This window comes from Xyrauchen texanus, chromosome 6, assembly GCF_025860055.1.
Source record: "Xyrauchen texanus isolate HMW12.3.18 chromosome 6, RBS_HiC_50CHRs, whole genome shotgun sequence".
Lineage (NCBI taxonomy): Eukaryota > Metazoa > Chordata > Actinopteri > Cypriniformes > Catostomidae > Xyrauchen > Xyrauchen texanus.
In genome coordinates, this window is record NC_068281.1 from 36,277,287 (window position 1) to 36,297,929 (window position 20,643).

A 20,643-nucleotide genomic window follows, 5' to 3' on the forward strand; every position below is an offset into this window, starting at 1 on the left:
TGCTGAGGTGTTCCAGTGATACATCAGGTGTCACAAAACAATCTTGTTGTAAAAAAAACATACTTTGAAAGGCACAGAAAAACTCTTTTAATTGTCTTCTAAATTCAGTCACCTGGTCTGGAGGGGCAACAATATGCCAGAAACAAGTTACTCCTGCAGGGTAGTCCCTACCTGGCCTGTTAGGGGTCTTTATTGTCTCAAAGGGTTTGTCCAAAAGATCCCCACAATACCGGTCCCCTGCCATGGAGAACCATTAAATATTACTGTAACGGCATGGACTGTTCACAGATTTACTTAAAACACTGTGGGCCATAGTACTGTACTTAGGTGATGTGTAATTTTTTTTCAAGTGTGGCGTAGAAATAACACACTTCACCTTTATTAAGTTATTGTAAAATGTATGTCATGCAATTAAAATACAGTAAAAGTTCAATTTGTCAAAAAGGAGAGAGGATTCCAAAGACCTGATGAGCAACATAAACCACACTCAAACTGCATTTAAAAAACAGGGAAGGGCAGCTTTCTACCGGGTGGTAATGAGTTGGTAGCCAATTTATCTTTTTCGTTTGGGCAAATCGCAGAGTACTCAACAAAATCTCAACAAAATCATATCTGCAAAGACCATCATTCTCAAGATCCAGAACAAGAGGTAGGCTGCTCGCCCCTGAGGGACCTGAAGACACTTGGGTGATTCAGAGGAGAAAAGAGTGGAAAACTTATTAGTATGAGAGAAAACTTGGGCTACCTCTATTAAGAGTCATGATCAGGAAATGGACTAGCATTATAAATAAAACATTAAAAAATAAGTTTCTAATTCATTAGTGGTGCTTGCTAAGGTGCAAAACTCCAGTGGCGGAGCTAGGGGGTGGCCATCCCATTGTTCAGTTACACCATTAAAGTTATGTTGACTGTCCTGCCAGTTCCCGCCTCCTCATTGCCCATTCTGAACCTGTTACAATGTTTACAGTAAAGACATGCATAAAGACTAAGGCTGAAACGATTAGTCGACAATAACAAATTGGCGACAAAAATTGTAATTGTCGAATAGTCGTTTGATCTCATTTAACATAATATGAGATCACATTAAACTCTAATGATGAGAGCAGCACTGCAGTTCGCACCTGACTGTGGTGAGGAAGAATTACACAAATCACAGTCCAGATGCACTCTAAATTTTCCAAAAAGCTTCAGGTGATGTAGATCGTAAATTACAAGAATTATACAAAAATACCAAATAAGTAAATACAGAAGCACTCTGGTTGTGTAATAAATAGAGTTGGTGCTCTTTAAAGGAAACACCACAGTGTTACATCATAAATGCAGTTTTAATGCATTATAGCTTTATTAAAGTTCAAATAATTTGGAAGTAGGTCATGTAATTAACTACAAACTCCAAAACTGGCATTTCTCTGTGCGGTCAGCGCCTTTTCTATGAGTTGCGCGAATGTCCCGATCTAAGGGGGAGAGATTGAAACTGCACCCAGCTGATGAACACTGTCGCGGGGACGAGGGCTGGACTGGGAATAGAAATCGGCACAGGATTTTACATGGCAACTGTCCTTTTCTGCATATCGCGGTAGCGTTTTGTGGTCTGTTCTGCATAACGCGGCGGCTCATTTCTGCTTATCACAGCCCATTCGGCATGTTTCACGGACGCACCACCGCCCGCTCGGTTCTTCCTCTGGCCAGTCCAACCATGATCAGCCCCAAAGTGCGTCGGCCCACCAGGAAAGTGCCGGTATGCCAGATTAACAGTCTAGCCCTGGCGGGGACACACATCCCTCGAGCCCACACTTGCTAAAGCTAGATTATAACGTGATGGCTCACAACTTATTTTTTTGCAGTGAATGTCTTTACTGAATTAAAATTAATAAAAAGTATTACCTCTGTAATTCAGTGAATGTCAGAGGTATTTTTAAAAGATTTTGCCCTCTATTGTTAGTAAGCACGTTTAATACAACCTTTTAGGTCGGGACACAAGCAGAGTAATCGGCTAAGTACTAATGATTAATCGTTAGATTAATCGATTATCAAAATAATCATTAGTTACAGCCCCAATAAAGACTGATATCTCCCATATATCTGTCCCTTACTGTAATTCTCCACACACATTTGCTCTTGGATGGGTAGATGCCGGGATACCCCTGACTCCCAGTCAGTCCTGTGTCTCCAGTAAAGTTCCCGCAACAGGTGAAAACTGGAAACAATGGGGCAAACAGGGATATTCAAGTGGAGAAAGCACATGTTGAGTTTGGCATTCATCAAAAAGACAACACTGTCACACTTCACATTAGATTGCTCATGCAGTGTAGTCTACATGAGTATAAGTAATATAATTAACTCATCTACAGCCAGCTGAATATGTAATGTTAAACTACAGACATCGTTATTGCAATTATAACTTATGATATTAAAATACAATGTATAAAACATGGATTCTGTCATGTCAAATGTGTCTAACCACTCTTATAACTATATGCAAATCACCAACAGGATTCTTCTATCCTTCTCACTTCTTAAAAGCTATTGTAGGTACAAACTAAAGTGGACTATACAATGTAAATGCTTAATTATTCAACTACGTTAGGCTACTGAGAAACTTTGTGGCTCCGTGTATTTATTTAAGTATTTTTTCCACATACCTTCGCTGTCGTTGTGCGAAAATGAAGTTGAACAGGAACTTGCCTGCAATACTCCAGATTATAATCCTCATTGTATGCGGCGCTTTTGAACAAATGTGACATTCAGTGTGAAAGAGAAGTGAAATCTCCAGAGAAACATACTGCTGACTGCGGACTGCAGCTCAAATGAATGTGCTGTTTGTTCTGCTGCAGATCGCGGAGGGGAACAGGTTTCCTGTACAGCCCTGTAAATGAAGACAACTCACATCATCAAAGTCTAAGATATTAAAACGGCGAATGAGATAAAACTACAGCTTGCGTTAAGATATGCAATTAAATGTGTAATTGAACCGTTACTTGTCAGGTTTTTTTTTTTTAATATCATTATTATTGCAATGACTCCACAATGTGTAGCCTACATATTATGCATCTGTTCTTCTTACGTATGCATTATAGCCTATTTTTAAATAATTATAAATGATAATTTAAACAACAGCGAATTTTACGTTAAATCCTCTGATTTAACTCATTTCACCTCACGCGCAGGCACTTGATGAAAGACCACTAGATGTCTACCTTGTACAAAATGTTATCAAAATGGTACTGCGTGCTGCCTACATGTTATTGTAATATAGACATTTTATATTATAATAAATTATGTTGTTATCACCTTGTCTTTCAACTTTAACTGAAAATTGGATTTAGAGTTGGGATTATAATTAAAACCATATATGATGTCTAACTCGATGTTTTGACATTTATTTATATAAAAAAAATAAAATATATATATATATATATAATTTTTTTTAAGGTCATTGACCCTGATTATCTTGATTGTTGGCATTTGCACAACATCTTATGTATCACATATGAAGCATATCTTGGGCTGACAATATGATTTCCACTGAAATTCCAATGGCAGTCAAGTGTAGAGGGCCAAATTTCTCAAAAGTAAATTATTAAATAAATATTTAAATAAATAATTTAATGCATAATTAAATCGTTAGAAAAACTATAAAATAATTATATTAATCAATAAATCACTAATTATATAAATAAAAAAATTAATTATTATTTTAGCTCTACATTTTTGCACTAATTTGCAACAGTTTTTACTTAAGCATTATGTCTGGGTTGATTTTTGTTTTAATTATTATTCAAGCACGAGCTTCATGTATTTTCATTTTTTATGGTTATGGTTTTCAGCACGTCACTCAACGACAGTGGGCGTCACCTTTCAAAGTAGGACGTCCGCTTCTATCATGACGTTCTCTCGCAGAATCAACACCTTAGCCAATGTAACAGTCATTTAAACCATTTATTTTATCCAACAATATATGTGTGGGTTAAAATTAAATGATTGTCAGATATTTTTAAATCTGCAAGATTTAAAAATCTCTTATTTTACCAAGCTCATCAACCATGCTGTGTGGAAAAACAGACCTAAACTAACCAGAAAGTCCAAAGACATCGATTTTGAAAGGTGACGCCCACTGACGTTGAGTGACGTGCTGGTAACCGCAACCCTGAAAATTAAAATCGAAGCTTAAAGGATAGTTTACACAAAAAAAGATAATTCTTTCATCATTTACTCACCCTCGTGCCAGCCCAGGAGTGAATGACTTTCTTTCATCTGCTAAACACAAACAAAACGTTTAGAACAATATCTCAGTAGGTCCATACAATACATGTGAATGTTGGCCAGAACTTTAAAGCTCCAAAAAGCACATAAAGGCAGCATAAAAGTAATCCATTCGGCTCCAGTGGTTAAATCCATATTTTCAGAAGCGATATGATAGAAAACATCAATATATAAGTAATGTTTTACTAACAATTTCCACTGTCATCATTATTTTCTTTTTTGTATTTGGTGATTCGCATTTTTCGTGCATATCGCCACCTACTGAGCATCGAGCAGAATCCCTCTTCAAAAGACAACAACACTTATGAGCGAGCAACATGTGGGATGAATTCATCCCTTACTTTCTTGATTCACCATCACTTTGAACCAAATATTGCACACATATTTGAGCAATTTCCTGCTGACCATATGTTTGCTGATTGGGCTCCAGAATACCTTGGCCCGCCACAAAATGAGGATAAGTGATTTTTACGAAGCACTTACAAGGTCTTATTTATTGTGCTTGTGTCAGTGCCTTGGCTCTGCTTAAATCGGCCTCTGGCACAAAGACAAGCACCTCCATTTGGGCTGTAGCCATTCTGTGGATTAATATTAGGCTTAATGGAACGAGATGTGGCCATACTGCCAAGTGTCTGACATATAATTCATTAATGCAAACTGGTGGCCCAAGGGAAAGTGGTGACCTAGTAATGTTTTCTCAAATGTAAATTAGGATCTAATGACTCAACTACAGGTTTTACGTGCAAAGGGGAGACAATGTTGGAACTGACAGGAATCAGTCTGGGTAGGGGGACCTTTCACCATGCTTTCTGACTTTGAAAGAAGATCAGATTTCAGTTTTGTTTTAGCCAGATGTGCGTCCATGCAAAGTACACTGGCAGTTTTATTATCAATGTTATCTGACTTCATATATAGCCAAATATTTTAGTTTTTCTTGCCAAAATATACTTGAAACATATCATAAATATGTATTGTAAACAGCACAATTGAAAGAAATGTATTGTCCAAATTGACAATATATTTTGTTAAGCCTTAAAATATCAAAATAAGTCTCAGTTGCATTTAATGCAATGCATTGTAAGCTTTAGCATCTGCCATACCGTTTTGGGTATGTTACTCAAAAAAAGTAGTCCCATGCAAATGACTAATTACTTCTCAATTGTGACTTTACTTATTTTTAATAATCTTTATACATTGTTGTACATCCTTCTGCTTTCACAGAAACACAAGAGAAGTACATATGAATTCATATTTTATATGTATTATACATAAATAACATTATTTTATAAGTAACCCAAGCAATGCACTTGAAAGTAATTACTTTAATTGAAAGTTATTAATTGTAATCTGATTATAAAATGTGGTACACTACTTTTTTAACTTAAAAGTAATTATATTACAGTAACTAATTACTCTGAAATCAGATTACACCCAAAACTGGTTGTAAACAGCACAGTTGAAAGAATTACAGTTTCCAAATAGACAAAATATTTCGGGTAACTATTTACAGTAAGGTTTCGTTCATTTACATTAGTTAAATACATTAGGTATCATGAACAAACAATGAACAATGTATTTTTTATAGCATTTATTCATCTTTGTTGATGTTAGTTAATGAAATACGTGTAGTGTGTACATTTATTAACATTGTACAAAATGTAAAAACAGTGCTAAAAACCAACAAAATTATTTGTGAAATGTACTTTTTAAATATATTTTGGACAAATTGATTTTAATAAAAATTGCCCGAACATTTATCAGGAAACATAAATAATTAAAACATGTTCAAAAACATTTATCTATTTAACCACTATATTTTCGTGATTTGTTCAATATATTAAAATATATACTTAAAAAACATCTATTAAATCAACTCCTGAACCTCCCTTAAAAATGTACACTAAAACAATTACAGGTAAATTGAAGGTGTGCTTCCCCTCTGCCCCCCTGTCGAGGGGACTAGAGTTTCAAATATGCACATGGAAGTCATGAAGACCATTACATGGTTTGTTTTTGCATGCAAGGGTCCAAATATCTTATGTCAGTTTCTGTTTCTTTTTGAGTCTGTGCTTTGATGAGGCCTGCTTTTATTTCCCTATATAGTTTGTGAGAGCCTGTCGGTACGGCCATCATTTTGAACAGCCTTAGTAAATATTCCTGTGCCCAACCCCCCAGTAAGCTGGTTTTCATTCACACTGTTATCTGAGCCCACTCCCAAAAGACGCACTGTCAAGCGATGCCAGACTCTGCTTAGTGTTTGATCCGCAGCTTTAATTGATTGACAACAATGATGGTACTTTTGAGGGAGGCTCGGAAAAGCAAAGTTAGACTGCATTCAAGGATAAGAGGAGACACCGATTTAGATCATTTTAGTCTTGACACCAACCATCAGCAATTCGACGAAAATGTCTGGAAACAATGCAGTCCCACGTTAAATAAATGGCGAATGGGATGGGTTTACTCAACTCAGAAGGCAGGAAATTGATCAATAGAAACCAACCACATCTCATGTTTAGAACCTGTCATGTCAGTTTTTGCACATGTTCAGTGTTGGGATTTAGTGTAATGAACTGGCTGTATTTAAGAAATAAAAAATTCTAGTGCTGGGAGATTTAGTTATTATGGAATCCAGGGGCATTGCTAGTATTTGATGAGGTAAGAGGCAAGCTTTGCCAATTCTCCCCACCCCTAGGTATTCGCCGGCAGATTGGGGTGATGCCATTGATGTAAAAATGTCTCTTGTGAAATGTGAAAACATCACAAACAAAGGAGAGAGATTATGGTTATGGTCTTAAATAAACAGTAGTTTAATATAAGGGAAAATGCAGCCTCATTATTTGTTACTGTTAATAAGAGTGACACAAGATTAAAACTTATAAGTCTCAGGAAAATGTTTAGCTGAGATAAATATTGTTTGTTAATATATAATGTTGTAATTGCATAATGTATAGAGAGAATATTTTACTCAACGGGAACAACAAATCAAATACTGTATATCCAAAAAGCAAATGGCTATCACATGCAACTCAGTAATCCCAATAAACTCAGTTATCCCAATAAGCCTAAAACGGCTTTTAAAGTTCCTTAGAGGTCCTTCCATTGTAGTTATTGCTACAAAGAATATTTTCTATTATATTATTCTACAGTGTCTGTTAACTCCAGCTGTGTTCTTTAGACACCATTTATTGGGAGTTTTACACAAATCCTGTTAAATCTAACAAATTTAATTTAAATGTGAATGAAATGTGATCTGGAACCACAGGAAATCACAGAACATCAATTTAAACAATAATCCCATTTAAAATAGTTGCAGAGTAGATTGGTAAATATATAGTGTAAAAGGTGTTAAAATACAATTCAAACATACTTTTCTCTCGACCAGGGCCTACTTAATCAATATGGACAAGTGCAGACAGGGGGAACACTCTCCAAATGGAAAATGAATTCTGAGTCAGCTCACTGGAGATTAAAAACGGGGAGCAAATGAATAACGGAAGAAGACCATGAAGCAAAAACAGCACAGAAAATGTGGCAAGTCATCAATATTGCCTATTAAGATTGTCTCTCAATGAAAAAGTACAGCTGAAACAACCTACTAATGCAAATGTTTTCCTTAATTTTTGTTTCCGAGCTAAGGGACCCTCTCATGATGTAGAAAATTGGATAATGAAGGGAATGGGGAAATTTCAATTCACATAATCTAACCTGGACTCATTTGTATAAAGAGTCTCAAAGTAAAAGTGCTGATCTAAGATTTCCATCAATTCTTATTTCACTGCAGAAGACCAAAACTAATCCAAGATCATCACTCTCGCCCTGAAACCTGACAACTGTCTACGGGTGTGCAGCAGCTTGTTAGAGACTGTCCTGGGAAGAGTGAATGTTTATTTAATTAATGCAACACAGACTTGAAACGTCAAGTCCGTTATCATTTAAATGTCCCAATTTTTCTTTAACAACCAACCCAATGAATTACCAGTGATTTATACACTAAATGACCAAAAGTATGTAAACACCCAAAAAGCACACCCATATATGCTTGTTGAACATTTAATATATCAAAAGCATGGGCATACCAAGTTGGTCATTTGGCTGCTATAACATCTTCTTCCGGGAAGGCTTTCCACTAGATGTTGGAGCATGGATCCAGGGATTTGTTCCCATTCAGGCACAAGAGCATCAGTGAGGTCAGGCACTGATGTTGGGCTATGGGATTCACTTGCTATTGGCTTTCTGATTCATCCCAAAGTTGTTAAGAAGGTTTTCATGTCTTTGTGCTGGCCAGTCAAGTTGTTCCGCACCGGACTCATTACTACAATCATTTCTTTATGGGCCTCGTTTTGTGCACAGGTTCATTGTCATGCTGGAACAGAATAGACACACACATTATAATTGAAATGCTTGTCTAAGGAGATTGCATAGCTGTATGCAGTTATGCTGTATAGCCAGATCATACTGTTCATGTGTTACACTTGCTATAGTTTACTTCCATGTTGCTTCTTCTTCAAATAACTATGTCAAATGTATATCAAGTCAAAAGTGAAACAAAAGTGCTTACTTGGGTAAAAAAAAATAACAAGTATGTGTCCACGCGTAAGGCAGACTGATAGTTGCTCGGAAAATCAACATGATAGAGTGGTGATTTGTATTTGAATAGTGCTCTCATTTGTCTTGTAATAAATAGACAAATAGATATCCTCTGATAGTAAACTTGAATATATATGAAATAATAATTAAAATGTGATTTATAGTGGAAATATACTGTATATTGCAATACTATTACATATATCAGGTAACTAAAGATCCTATACACTTTTGTTCATGTAATAATCTGGGTTCAGTGCAAGTTAAACTCTATCAAACCGCATTTGTGACATAATATTGATTACCACAAAAATGTATTTAGACTTGTCCCTCCTTTTCTTTAAAGAAAACAATAATTGAGGTTAATTAATTCTTCTGTTAAAACTCATGTATAATTTGAGCTGATTTGTTGTTTAAATTATAATTATTATAATGATTTCAGGGTTTTACAGTTTGTTGACATTATTTCGTCATGGCAACAGTGTTGTAAAAATTGGCTATAATTAAAATGTTAGTAAGTGATTTTATTACACTATAATCATGTTTATGTCTTGTGGCTATGATTTTGAAAAAGTGACTATTTTAATGTTTAAAAATTGGCCTTCCAATCACTTTCATTGTAAGTGCCTCACTAGAACCTCAGTTTTTATTTTTTATAAAGAAAAAGAGGTAAAAGTCCAAATAATTTTTTGTGGTAATCAATATTATGCCACAAATGCTGTTGATTGAGCTTTACTTGTATTCAGGGCTGGACTGGTAATCCGGCATGCAGACTTGCCGTGTGATCATGCTGGAAAAGCACAAACACCAAAATATGAGAAAAACAACTTTCATAAGCCCATCATTCTCTCCACCCATTCTGATTTGCTTCTTGTCACTGGTTAGTTCTTGAATCATTGTTGTGGTCATTGAGGCCTTGATGATAGAAAAACAAGTCTCTGATGAAGTGTTTTGAACGGAGAGAGGAAGTAGGTCACAGCTACATGGTCTAATGCTTTTGTAATGGCCTAATGCTCTTAAACTACTGAGAAAGAATAAAAATCCATTGTCTGGCCAGAGTTTGGCCAGTTCAGGGGTACCCCATGACAAAGAGAATAGAGCAGAGACCTTTGTGATGGCATTTACCAGCTCTACTCTTGGTTTCTGAGAGAGCTCGATATTCCTGTGATTTTCAGGCTCAGCGGTGACAAAGTGAAAGCTGTTTTCATCGCCACGCCAGTCTATTGCACCCATGCAGCCCGAGTGGCTCTATATTTCAGCAGCGTCTTGAAAGCGAGCCACACAGGGAGACTGCTTTATCCACCTGTCAGCTTACTGTATTGACACAACGCTTGTCCCTCCGGCACCCTCCCTCTGTTCTTCCTCATCCTTCTCTCTTCTTCCTGTCTTGTGTTCCCTAGCCAAACTCTGCCAGTGGCTAACTGTCCAAACACTAAAAACAATCCCTGTTGACATCGCTGCTTGAAACAGATGTGAAGATGTTTTGTGTGTGTTATGAGCTTGATCAAAGTCTTTTGGTAATTGCTGGTGAAATCATCAGATGATCAGACATGATTTAATTTTTTTTTTTTTTTAATCGACTCATCCCTCCTTTTCTTTAACAAAAAGCAAAAATGCCATTTTGCCTGATGTTACACTTTTCTAAAAAGCTTAGGATGTCTCCAAACATTTTACAGCCTATACTGGTAAAGTGGAACCCATGTATATTGTAAAAGTGGGACACTTGTTTGTTTCCCCTCCTTAACAAGACAGGGGGCTGTACTTGGAAAAAAATAAAAGTTTATTAGAGGTATTTATTATGTTTGCAACCTAGGCTTGCATAAAGATTCAAGTATTAAACTAACAATTTTCCTTAAAGTCTCTTTAATCATTTGTAATGTTTTAAATATTAGGTGAAAATATTTCTGAAAAAGATAAACACAGTTAAGCATTTCAATACAGTATAATTTTGCTTGCAACCTTGTAGGCTCAAAGATTAACATAAAACCTCAGAAAGCATGCACAACCACAACCCAAAGATGCAGGAGCTCTACTAAAACAAAATCATCAAAAAAATGGAAAATAAGGTACATTCATTTGTATTTCATATTTATGCTACATAAATATTAAAATATGTTCAATAGAAACATTTTAAATATTTCGTTACATGTAAATACAAAACATTACGCACTGAACTGCACTACACTGCCATTTGATCAATATATTTATTGCTATGTAGTTAATAGTAAACTCATAACTCCTCTCTAAATCACTTGACATGCTGTCCCATTTTACCAGTATGCTTCTGGTATAGTGGGACAGAGAAAAAAATATTCTATAGGAAAAAGCTGCATTATTTTCTACATTTTATTATATACTTTCACATTATAAATCACATGCATCATTTACAAGCATTAAGTCAACTTTTACTTTTTTGTAACCTTAACCAAATTTAGTGCATGTCATTATGTCATTTTCCTTACAATTGCTTTTCCCACCGGGGTTGTGAAATGAGATCTGCCACAATATAATAATAATATAATTAACTTGGGAACCAAAGAAGTTAATGAATTACTTCCCAAAGATTAGTTTAATAATGATTTTTAACCATTTAAGGAAATACATATGGATAAATGTGGCATTTCCTAAAACACTATCAGGTCATTAATATACAGATATTGAATCATCAAAGATTGTCTTCCCTCAAACGTTTCCCTCAAAGAGTTGTTTACCATATATCTTTGGATGATCTCACATGATTTCCCAGGAAACATGATGCACTGATTAAATTATAAGAGGTGTTGCTCTTCTGAGCATGATAGACATTATTAGGAACCCAAAAAGTTCATTGTTTACTACCTAATTTACTTACTAAATATTAGTTTAGTAAGGATTGTTAAACATTTAAAGGGATAGTTCACCCAAAATGTATTCTCTAATCATTTTCTCACCCTCATGCCATCCCAGATGTGTGACTTTCCATCTCCTGCAGAACACAAATGAAGATTTTTAGAAGAATATTTCAGCTCTGTAGGTCCATACAAAGCAAGTAAATAGTTGCCAGAACCTTGAAGCTCCAAAAAGCACATTAAGGCAGCACAAAAGTACCAATATGACTCTAGTAGTTAAATACATGTTTTCTGAAGTGATATGAAAATGTGTGGGTGAGAAACAGATACATATTTAAGTCCTCCTGTACATGCAATTTCTAAAACACTGTACCTCAGCACAGGACATTAATATGCTAATTTTGCATCATCAAATATTGTCTTACCCAAAGATTGAAGCTGTTTCCCTCAAAGAGTTGTTTACCACAAATATTTGGATGATCTCCCATGATTTCCCAGGAACAATGATGCAATGATTAAGTAATAAAAACAATATTAATAATTTCAATTTATAAAGTGCTTTTCATTGCATAGCAATCTCAATGCACTAAAAAAAACTCTATGAAGAGATCCAAGTGGTTGTGATTACTTGTAATGCAACTCATGATAACATTGATTTACAGTTTTGAAGGTTGTTTACAGTGTCCCTTTGCCTTCCTGTCAACATGCATCCCATTATTTAATCAGCAGAAAGCTGGATGGTGATTTTATTATTGGCAGTGAATGACTGTTTCGAATATCCTACTTGTGGCCACTTGCCAAGTCACTCCCTTCATCATCAATTCCTGCAGTAAACAAACAGCGAGTGGCGCTGTGCAACAATGAATACCAATGCATTGAATCCCCACAACCCGGATTCTGGGGTCTTGGATGCTATTTGTCTTCATAATAGTGTATGCAATAAGATAGTTACCAGTCATTATAATACTTATCTAAAAAGACAATTAAATGCATAAATGAAAGAACATGGGGGAGTAGTTCGTCTGTAAGTTATCTGCGGTGTCCCGCAGGGGTGTGCCTTAGGACCAATAGAGCTTTGGCCCCCCTATTCCACACAGTTGACACTCCTCCGGGTAGTCGCAGAGAATCAACAGCTTCTTTCACACTGAGGATGATGCCACACATGTAGAATAGCAGCATGAGAGACAGAGATCTTCCGTGAGCAGTTCTGAATGAAATATGTGAAGGCATCCTTACCAACAGAAACTGTGCTTTTTATTTCCCAGGCGGAATTTTATACTCGGACAAGGCGTGAATTTGCCACTCCAGCACCATGTACTACTCTGAGATTTAACGAGTCTTTCCGTCCCGACGGCATATGGGCAAACCGCTATTCATGTTGCAACCTCAAGCTTCATGACAATGGATTATTCGCTGTTCTTATACAGCCTTTGGGTTCCCGTTATTCTCGCTGTTGAGGGTAAGTGTGAACGCTCTTTGTTACGGAGCCGCTTGTATGGCCATCAGTTGTCTGATCCCTAATGCAGACCAAACCTAAACATGTAGGCTACTCATGTTTGTGGCAGTTGTAAACTTCACAATTTACGAAATTAAATGTTTTATTAATTATTAAATATTTATTTATGTATTTATAAAAATGTAAAAAATTCACATTTGACGAAGTTTTAAAATGACGAAGTGCCGTTAACGCTTCGCTCTGCAGTTGAATACCGATAAACGAAAAATAGCGACAAATGTGCAATATTCCAGAGCCTATAAAAATACATTAAAGACAAATCTGTGTGAGGGGAGAAGCGATAACGTCCGTTTTATGTGCGGTATCATCGTTCAGTTTGACTCATATGTGGGCTGTACGTGTGTGTCTGTTTTATTATTATTAGGCTATTATTTTGTATATATATAGGCCGATATATATATATATATATATATATATATATATATATATATATATATATATATATATATATATATATATATATATATATATATATCAACTACGACTTATAATAATAATTCTATTATTTCTAAAGAATCTTGATTCCCAGATGTCTGTTTTCATGAAATGATTTTGCTTAGTGTATCATATTTCTCACAGCGCTGTGATGTTTGTGTGTTAACATGTCTTCTGTATTGATACTCATGGTGCTTCTCCACATGCTCTCTGCCTTTGCTATTACAACCAACTCTAAACCCATAGACTAAATCAATTCTATTAGCAATTGTTGTGCTGAACAAATCTGTTCTTTACACATCCCAGCATCTCTTTCATAACCAGCTTGGAAGTGCAGACTGTGTTCTGCTTTGATCAATGCTTTATTAAAAATGGCATATTGTTGTTCGATTTTCAGGTGTGCTCTGGTTTTTGCGACACATGTTTTATAGGACCGCTGAAAGCCCCCTGTTGCTCTGGTGTGACACATTTTCCCCCAAAGTCTTTTAAGTCATCTAGTGATGATAGCAGCATCACATCGGGGTAATTGCCACACATGTTAATTGGCTTGTGTGATCGCAGCTGTTCAAAGGACTGTACTATGTTAAGAAAAGGAGTAACATCAACGGGACAACATATTTTGCTATTTTGAAAACAGTGGCCAGGTGTAACGTGCCGAAATTGAGAATATAGGTGTGGTTATGAGAAGCTATTGATACCCTTCAGAGTTTAGGCTACATCCTGTTACACTGTAAAATACATAAATAAATAAATAAATAAATAAATACACGTTTTGTCAGGTAACCAAAAATGTCTTTCATGTGGTCACAACTAAAATGTATGGTTTTATTCAAGTCTGAAAAATTATTTAATACGCATAGGCTAATCAACCTGACTGCGTTAGGTTACACCAACAGGTAGAAATCGCTGTTTATACAGTGAAGAGTTGTATTCTTGCAAAAATGTTTGCATCATAATTTTTATAACAGTCCGTTTCTGAGGGCGATAGAAACCTGTAGTTTGCATATTTGGCCAAAAAATACATTAATTAAAAAAATACATGGCAATTAGTCTTCCCATTTCCTTGTAATTTAACACTTGACAAATATTAATTGCATATTCAAAATTATATCGTTTTATAAGGAATAGTTCTAATCATTTACTCACCCTCATGCCATCCCAGATGTGTATGACTTCTGTAGAACACAAATGAAGATTTTTAGAAGAATATTTCAGCTCTGTTGGTCCATACAATGCAAGTGCATGGTGACCAAAACTTTGAAGCTCAAAAATTCACATAAAAGCAGCATAAAAGTATCCCACAAGACGCCCGTGGTTTAATCAACGTCTTCTGAAGTGATTTTTTCTGCCTTTATGTGCTTTTTTGGTGCTTCAAATTTCTGGCCACATACACCTGTATTGTATGGACCAACAGAGCTGAAATATTCTTCTAAAAATCTTCGTTTGTGTTCTGCTGAAGAAAGAAACTCCTACACTTCTGGAATAGCATGAGGGTGAGTAAATGATGGCAGAGTTTGCATTTTTGAGTGAACTATTCCATTAATGTGGTATATTTAAATTGTGCAAACATGCATAGCTGGCATTATTATGCACCTCAGTTGTGTCCCAGGAATCCTTAATTACAGTGCAGCCAGATACTCCTTCACCTTGGCCATGGCTACCTCGATTCTTCTTCAGTTTCACTGTCAGGATCTCAATCGATACAGTGTGTGTGTGTGTGTGTGTGTGTGTGTGTGTGTGTGTGTGTGTGTGTGTGTCTGTGTGTGTCTGTGTGAGAGAGAGTAGGTGTGTGACTCACAGGCACAAGTTTCCAAGCAGGTTTCTTAACAGACTGCATTAGTTACACTTGCAGTGCAGGTCAAGTGGGCCCGAGCACCTCAGACAAGAGGAAAAGAGGACAAGATGCATCCCTTGGGTCCCTTGTGTCAATTCAGTCCATCTGTCTAAAGCCTCCCAAGCACTGTGGTATCTATTTATAAAACAAATGAGGAGTTTTTGTTAGGCCTGTTAGCAGTTTTGTCACTGTGGTCTAAAGTTTGGCGATTATCTGTTATTACAATGTTATTATAAGCTTGTAGCATTTGAATAAAACATTTCCCTTTTTTTCTTTCTGAGCGCACATGGTGGAAGCATACCAAAATTACAAAAAATATTTACAAGAAAAATGAGTTTGGTACATCTGCTGACAGTACAAAGCAAAGTTTTAAATGATACTAATGTTACTGTATGTTACTAATTTCTGTGAAATACACTGTATAAGCTGCTTTGTTTGGAAATGAAAGAATTGTGACACTGTGTTCCCCTATGAAGCCATATTCGCAGATGCAAAGAGACTTAAGGCACTTGACTGGATGCGGTCATAAGGGATTGATCAAAGCATCAAAAGAACTTCAATCCAATTTTATGAATATTTCACACAGTGAGATATCCTTACAGCTATTTCATCACACAATTAGCTTTCTCTTTCTATGATTTACAGCACTATAAACGTGGAGGTGCAATATACACATAAACACCATGTGTCTGTTCGCCAGTGTGCACTACATATGCAGACTTATTTGCCGGGGCCTTAATCAGCTAAGTTGATGTTATGCTCTAAATATTCCATGGACTTGCTTGCAGATGTGTGTGTGTCACATTAATTAGAAGCAACGCTTAGCTTCATCGAACACCGACTTATAAAGTGAATACAACTTTTGCATGTGCAGTTCATTTGCAGAAATTGGCACTTACAGTTTTGGTCCACTGATTGGAGTGTATTTAGAGAAAAGTGAGTGTCTGATGCAGAATGTCACTGTGCGGAGAGCACAGGATCTGTTCTGAGATCAGGCACAGGCCAGTGCTGTAGTGTGTAGATAAATGCAGATTGCATTATTAGTGTGCACATTGAAAACTGTGATTACGCCTTCCACAGACTATGCGAGGAATTCAAATGTGTGAATTGCATTGATATGTATAAATATATATACGTAACGTTTTTTAGCACAGTGATGCACTGTTGTGTTTGCAATTGAGGCTATCAATAACGTTTTTTAGCACAGTGATGCGCTGTTGTGTTTGCAATTGAGGATGCTGTTGTCTGGAGCCTCACTGATTGTCTATTTTGCAGAGACGCTTATGGACAGCAGGTGGGCTACTACAGAGCTGGCATGGACCACCTATCCAGAAAGTGGGGTGAGTGTGTTTGTTTTTTCCTCATTGTAATTGTCTATAAGGGTGTGCATTTATCAACTTATGCATCGAAAATGTTGTCATCATTTATTCACTCTTATGTTGTTACAAACACTTATGGCTTTCTATCTTCTGTTAAGCACAAAAGTATGGAAAAAATATGTAATGAAAGTGAATGGTGACCGAGACTATAACATACTACCTATCATCTCCTTTTGCATTCCTCATAAGATAGAAAGTCAGGCAGATTTGGAGCAACCTGAGGGTAAATCATGTCAGAACTTTCATTTCTGGGTGAACAATCCCTTTAAGACAGCAGTTTATTTTGCACATGTGACTCCTTAGAAAATTAACCAGAGCAATTGTGACCTTAAGCTTGACACCTCCACTCCCCACCCCCCAAATCCACTCTGTCCCATAGTACGATTTGTCTTTGGAATGTGCATGCGAATTCAGTCAATGGAAATGATGGGTTGCCATGGCAACAATCTTAAGCAGCTCAGCCCTTTCCGCAGGCTGGTGCTCCATGTCTGGCATCTCAAAAGCAATGCATCATCATAAGTAATGTGTTCCTTCACACCTGGAGATAAACACATGCTACCCCTCACTGTGATGCCTATTAATTGTGTTGTGAGAAGTTCAGGAAACCAAAATGTCACCTTTGAGAAAACATTTCTATTTACCCAAACCCTCAACATGAATATAATTGAGCATTTTAAGCTGTTCATTATTCCCACTTTCATTTAGTGCTACTTTGGGGCACAAGTTGAAGGTGTTGTCGTCTTTTTAATGATTAGTAAATCTAGATTTACTGGATTACTGGTATTGTTTTACCTTGAAATTTAAATGAAATACAGGGATGGCTTAGAGAACAAAGAGGATGATGAGTGTAACAAGTTATGCCGTTTCTGGGTTCCATGTTTTTTCTTTCTAGTTTTATTGTAACGAGTAAATTTGGAATAGTGGTTGATATATGCCTGATGCTTATACTGATATCTAGAGGCCACACATATACTTCAGTATCTTCTACAGATCCTTTAAATTATATACATTTACCTGATGAGCAAAATTGTGCTTATTTTTAAAAATATTTTAAAAGTAATTGGTCACCCAAAAATGAAAACTTTGTATAATTTACTCACCCTCATTTTGTTCCAACCCGCATGTCTTTCTTTCTTCCATTGTGTACAAAAATTGGAGCATTGTATTTTAGGTACAATTTTACCCTCAGTCACCATTCACTTTCATTGTATGGGAAAAAAAATATGAAAATAAAGTGAATGAGATTAATATTCAGCCTAACATCTCCTTTACTGGTTCATGGAGGAAAGAAAGACAAACAGGTTTTGAAAAACATGAGTGTAAGTACATTTTTATGAAGCTTGTTTTCGAAGAATGTATCTTGAATAGCATTGGCAAATAAAAAAAATTCAATAATAACACAAATCAACAGTCTCAAGGGAGTTGCCAGGAAATTACTTTTTGGTGGGCCTAAATAAAAATGGCTGGGCCAATTTATTTTTATTTTTTTAACAAAATTTCCTTAACAGAGATGCTGCACATTTCAAACAGTTCTTCCACACTTTCAGAAATCATAATTTATGCATTTTTTTTAACTATTTTATAAATATATATTTGAAGTAAAAAAAAATATATGTAATATTATGGGTGGGCCTGGATCTTTGAGTAGGCCAAGGCCCACCCTGGCACACCCTTGTCTATGCCACTGAACAGTCTCAATAGAATTCATCAGGATACTACGAGGTGGCGAATTAGTGTAAATGTACCAAAACGTACAGCTTTACAGAAAACAGAAAAACACAAATTGTTTATTATCCATTGAAAAGGATGAAAATGATGCTGGTAGATGAGTGAGGTAACAGCCAGCGGACATGATTATAAGCTGATGCCGTTAATCTCGTAAATATTGGCTGATTCATCAGCCTGGCCAATATGTTGGTCATCACTCCCTCGAAACTGACTGATAAATTACTCTTCATACAATTTCACTGGTCCCTTTGTTGGAAACAGTTAAAACAATAAAAATACAGTTACTTTGCCCTTATAAAGACAGTCCATTGTACACTCAGTCAGTGACAGTCATTTATCATCTTCTCAGTGGGAGGAAGTGAGTGGATATGATGACCACTCGAGCCCCATCAGGACATACCAGGTCTGTAACGTGCGGGAGCCCAATCAGAACAACTGGCTCCGGACAGACTTCATCCCCCGTCGAGGAGTCCTTCGAGTCTACGTGGAGCTCAAGTTCTCTGTGCGGGACTGTGGGAGTATCCCTAATATTCCCGGGTCCTGTAAGGAGACCTTTAATCTGTTCTACTATGAATCAGATGGAGACACAGCCACAGCCAGCAGCCCGCCTTGGAGGGAGAACCCCTACGTAAAGGTCAGCTTGAATGAGTTTGCCTTTTAAATAATGACTTTGCATAGAGATTTATTTTACTACATTTAGGTGAATGGTGGTATTTTCACTCTTGACTTGGGGACATATATATATATATATACTGGATACTGGATACTGGATATATACTAGATTTATTTACAAAAAGAATCCAGGAATCACAATTCAATCAATCAATTGGTCGGGATGCCGTACAGTTGTCTTCTAAGTAAGCTGGGATATGAGAAAGTATTTTAACATTGAAAAAATTACACACTTCAGCTTTAATATCTCAACTGATTCTCCTAGACAGCATTTATTAGGGATTAAATGAAAAGTACTTGAGGTCTTTTGCTTATGTTTCCAGGTTTTCAGATTGTTCTTCAGAGAATTAAAGTTTGGCTGCAGCCTAGTCTCAAGGAATGAACATTACCATAATACAATTTTCGCAAACTGACTTTTACGTGTCAAATTCTACATTTCATCGCAGTTTCCAGGTGAAATAAAAATTTTACAGCAATAGTGCCTTTTGTTCACTGTCACAGAAATCACGGACACGTATTTTTTGTTAAATTACTCATACTCTGCTATGTTATTATTTCGAAACACTTTTACTCTAATGCATTACACATATTTTAACACTTGTATTACAAAATACATACTTGCGTGGTAGCTGATCTGATGTCAGTGGTTGGAGAACAGTCAAGCAAGCAAGCTGAAACATGAGACGAAAGTGTCATAGAACTTACACGAGATGACCTGGTTGCTTCCAAAATTTTTCTTTTCATGTCTCATCTTGTATTTGGACACTATTAGTTAAGATAAGGTTATAGTTTTAGGTTAGGAAAAAGGGACAGATTTTTTATATCATCTTATTTTCCTTATACTCTGTCTTCTTGTCCTCTGTCCCAGGTGGACACTATAGCTCCTGATGAGAGCTTCTCATTGCTGGAGACAGGGATTGTCAACACCAAAGTACGGAGCTTTGGTCCTCTTTCCAAAGCTGGTTTCTACCTGGCCTTCCAGGATCTGGGCGCCTGCATGTCTCTCATCTCTGCCAGGATCTTTTTTAAAAAGTGCTCCACCACCATCGCCAACTTCGCAGTCTTCCCAGAGACAGCCACGGGTGCCGAGGCCACCTCACTAGTCATCGCTGCTGGAGCCTGCGTGCTAAATGCCGTGGAGGAATCAGTCCCTCTAAAGCTGTACTGCAATGGAGATGGAGAATGGATGGTCCCCGTGGGAGCGTGCACCTGCATGCCGGGCTTTGAGCCGGCCAAGACAGACACTCAGTGCCAGGGTGAGTGTTTGGCTTTTTAAATCTAAAGCGGATTGTCGCCAAAGCTTTTGAGTGTTTGCTGGCAGATGCTACAATACAGATTATAAATCTGTATGGAAGAGATGCAGAGGTTACTTGCAGGTCAAATAGATTTTATTATGTTGTTTTA

General features: G+C 36.6%; 1 protein-coding gene across 1 annotated transcript in view; it reads left to right on the forward strand.

Annotated features, from left to right (window-relative positions):
* Positions 1 to 12,778: 12,778 nt before the first annotated feature.
* Positions 12,779 to 20,643, forward strand: part of LOC127645499 (ephrin type-B receptor 3-like) — a 40,452-nt gene continuing 32,587 nt past the window's right edge. Inside the window, exons 1-4 of the mRNA XM_052129139.1 lie at positions 12,779 to 13,134; positions 16,736 to 16,800; positions 18,917 to 19,201; positions 20,108 to 20,495. Coding sequence (XP_051985099.1) covers positions 13,071 to 13,134; positions 16,736 to 16,800; positions 18,917 to 19,201; positions 20,108 to 20,495 — 802 coding nt within the window. The 5' untranslated portion in view covers positions 12,779 to 13,070. The remainder of the gene's footprint in view (positions 13,135 to 16,735; positions 16,801 to 18,916; positions 19,202 to 20,107; positions 20,496 to 20,643) is intronic.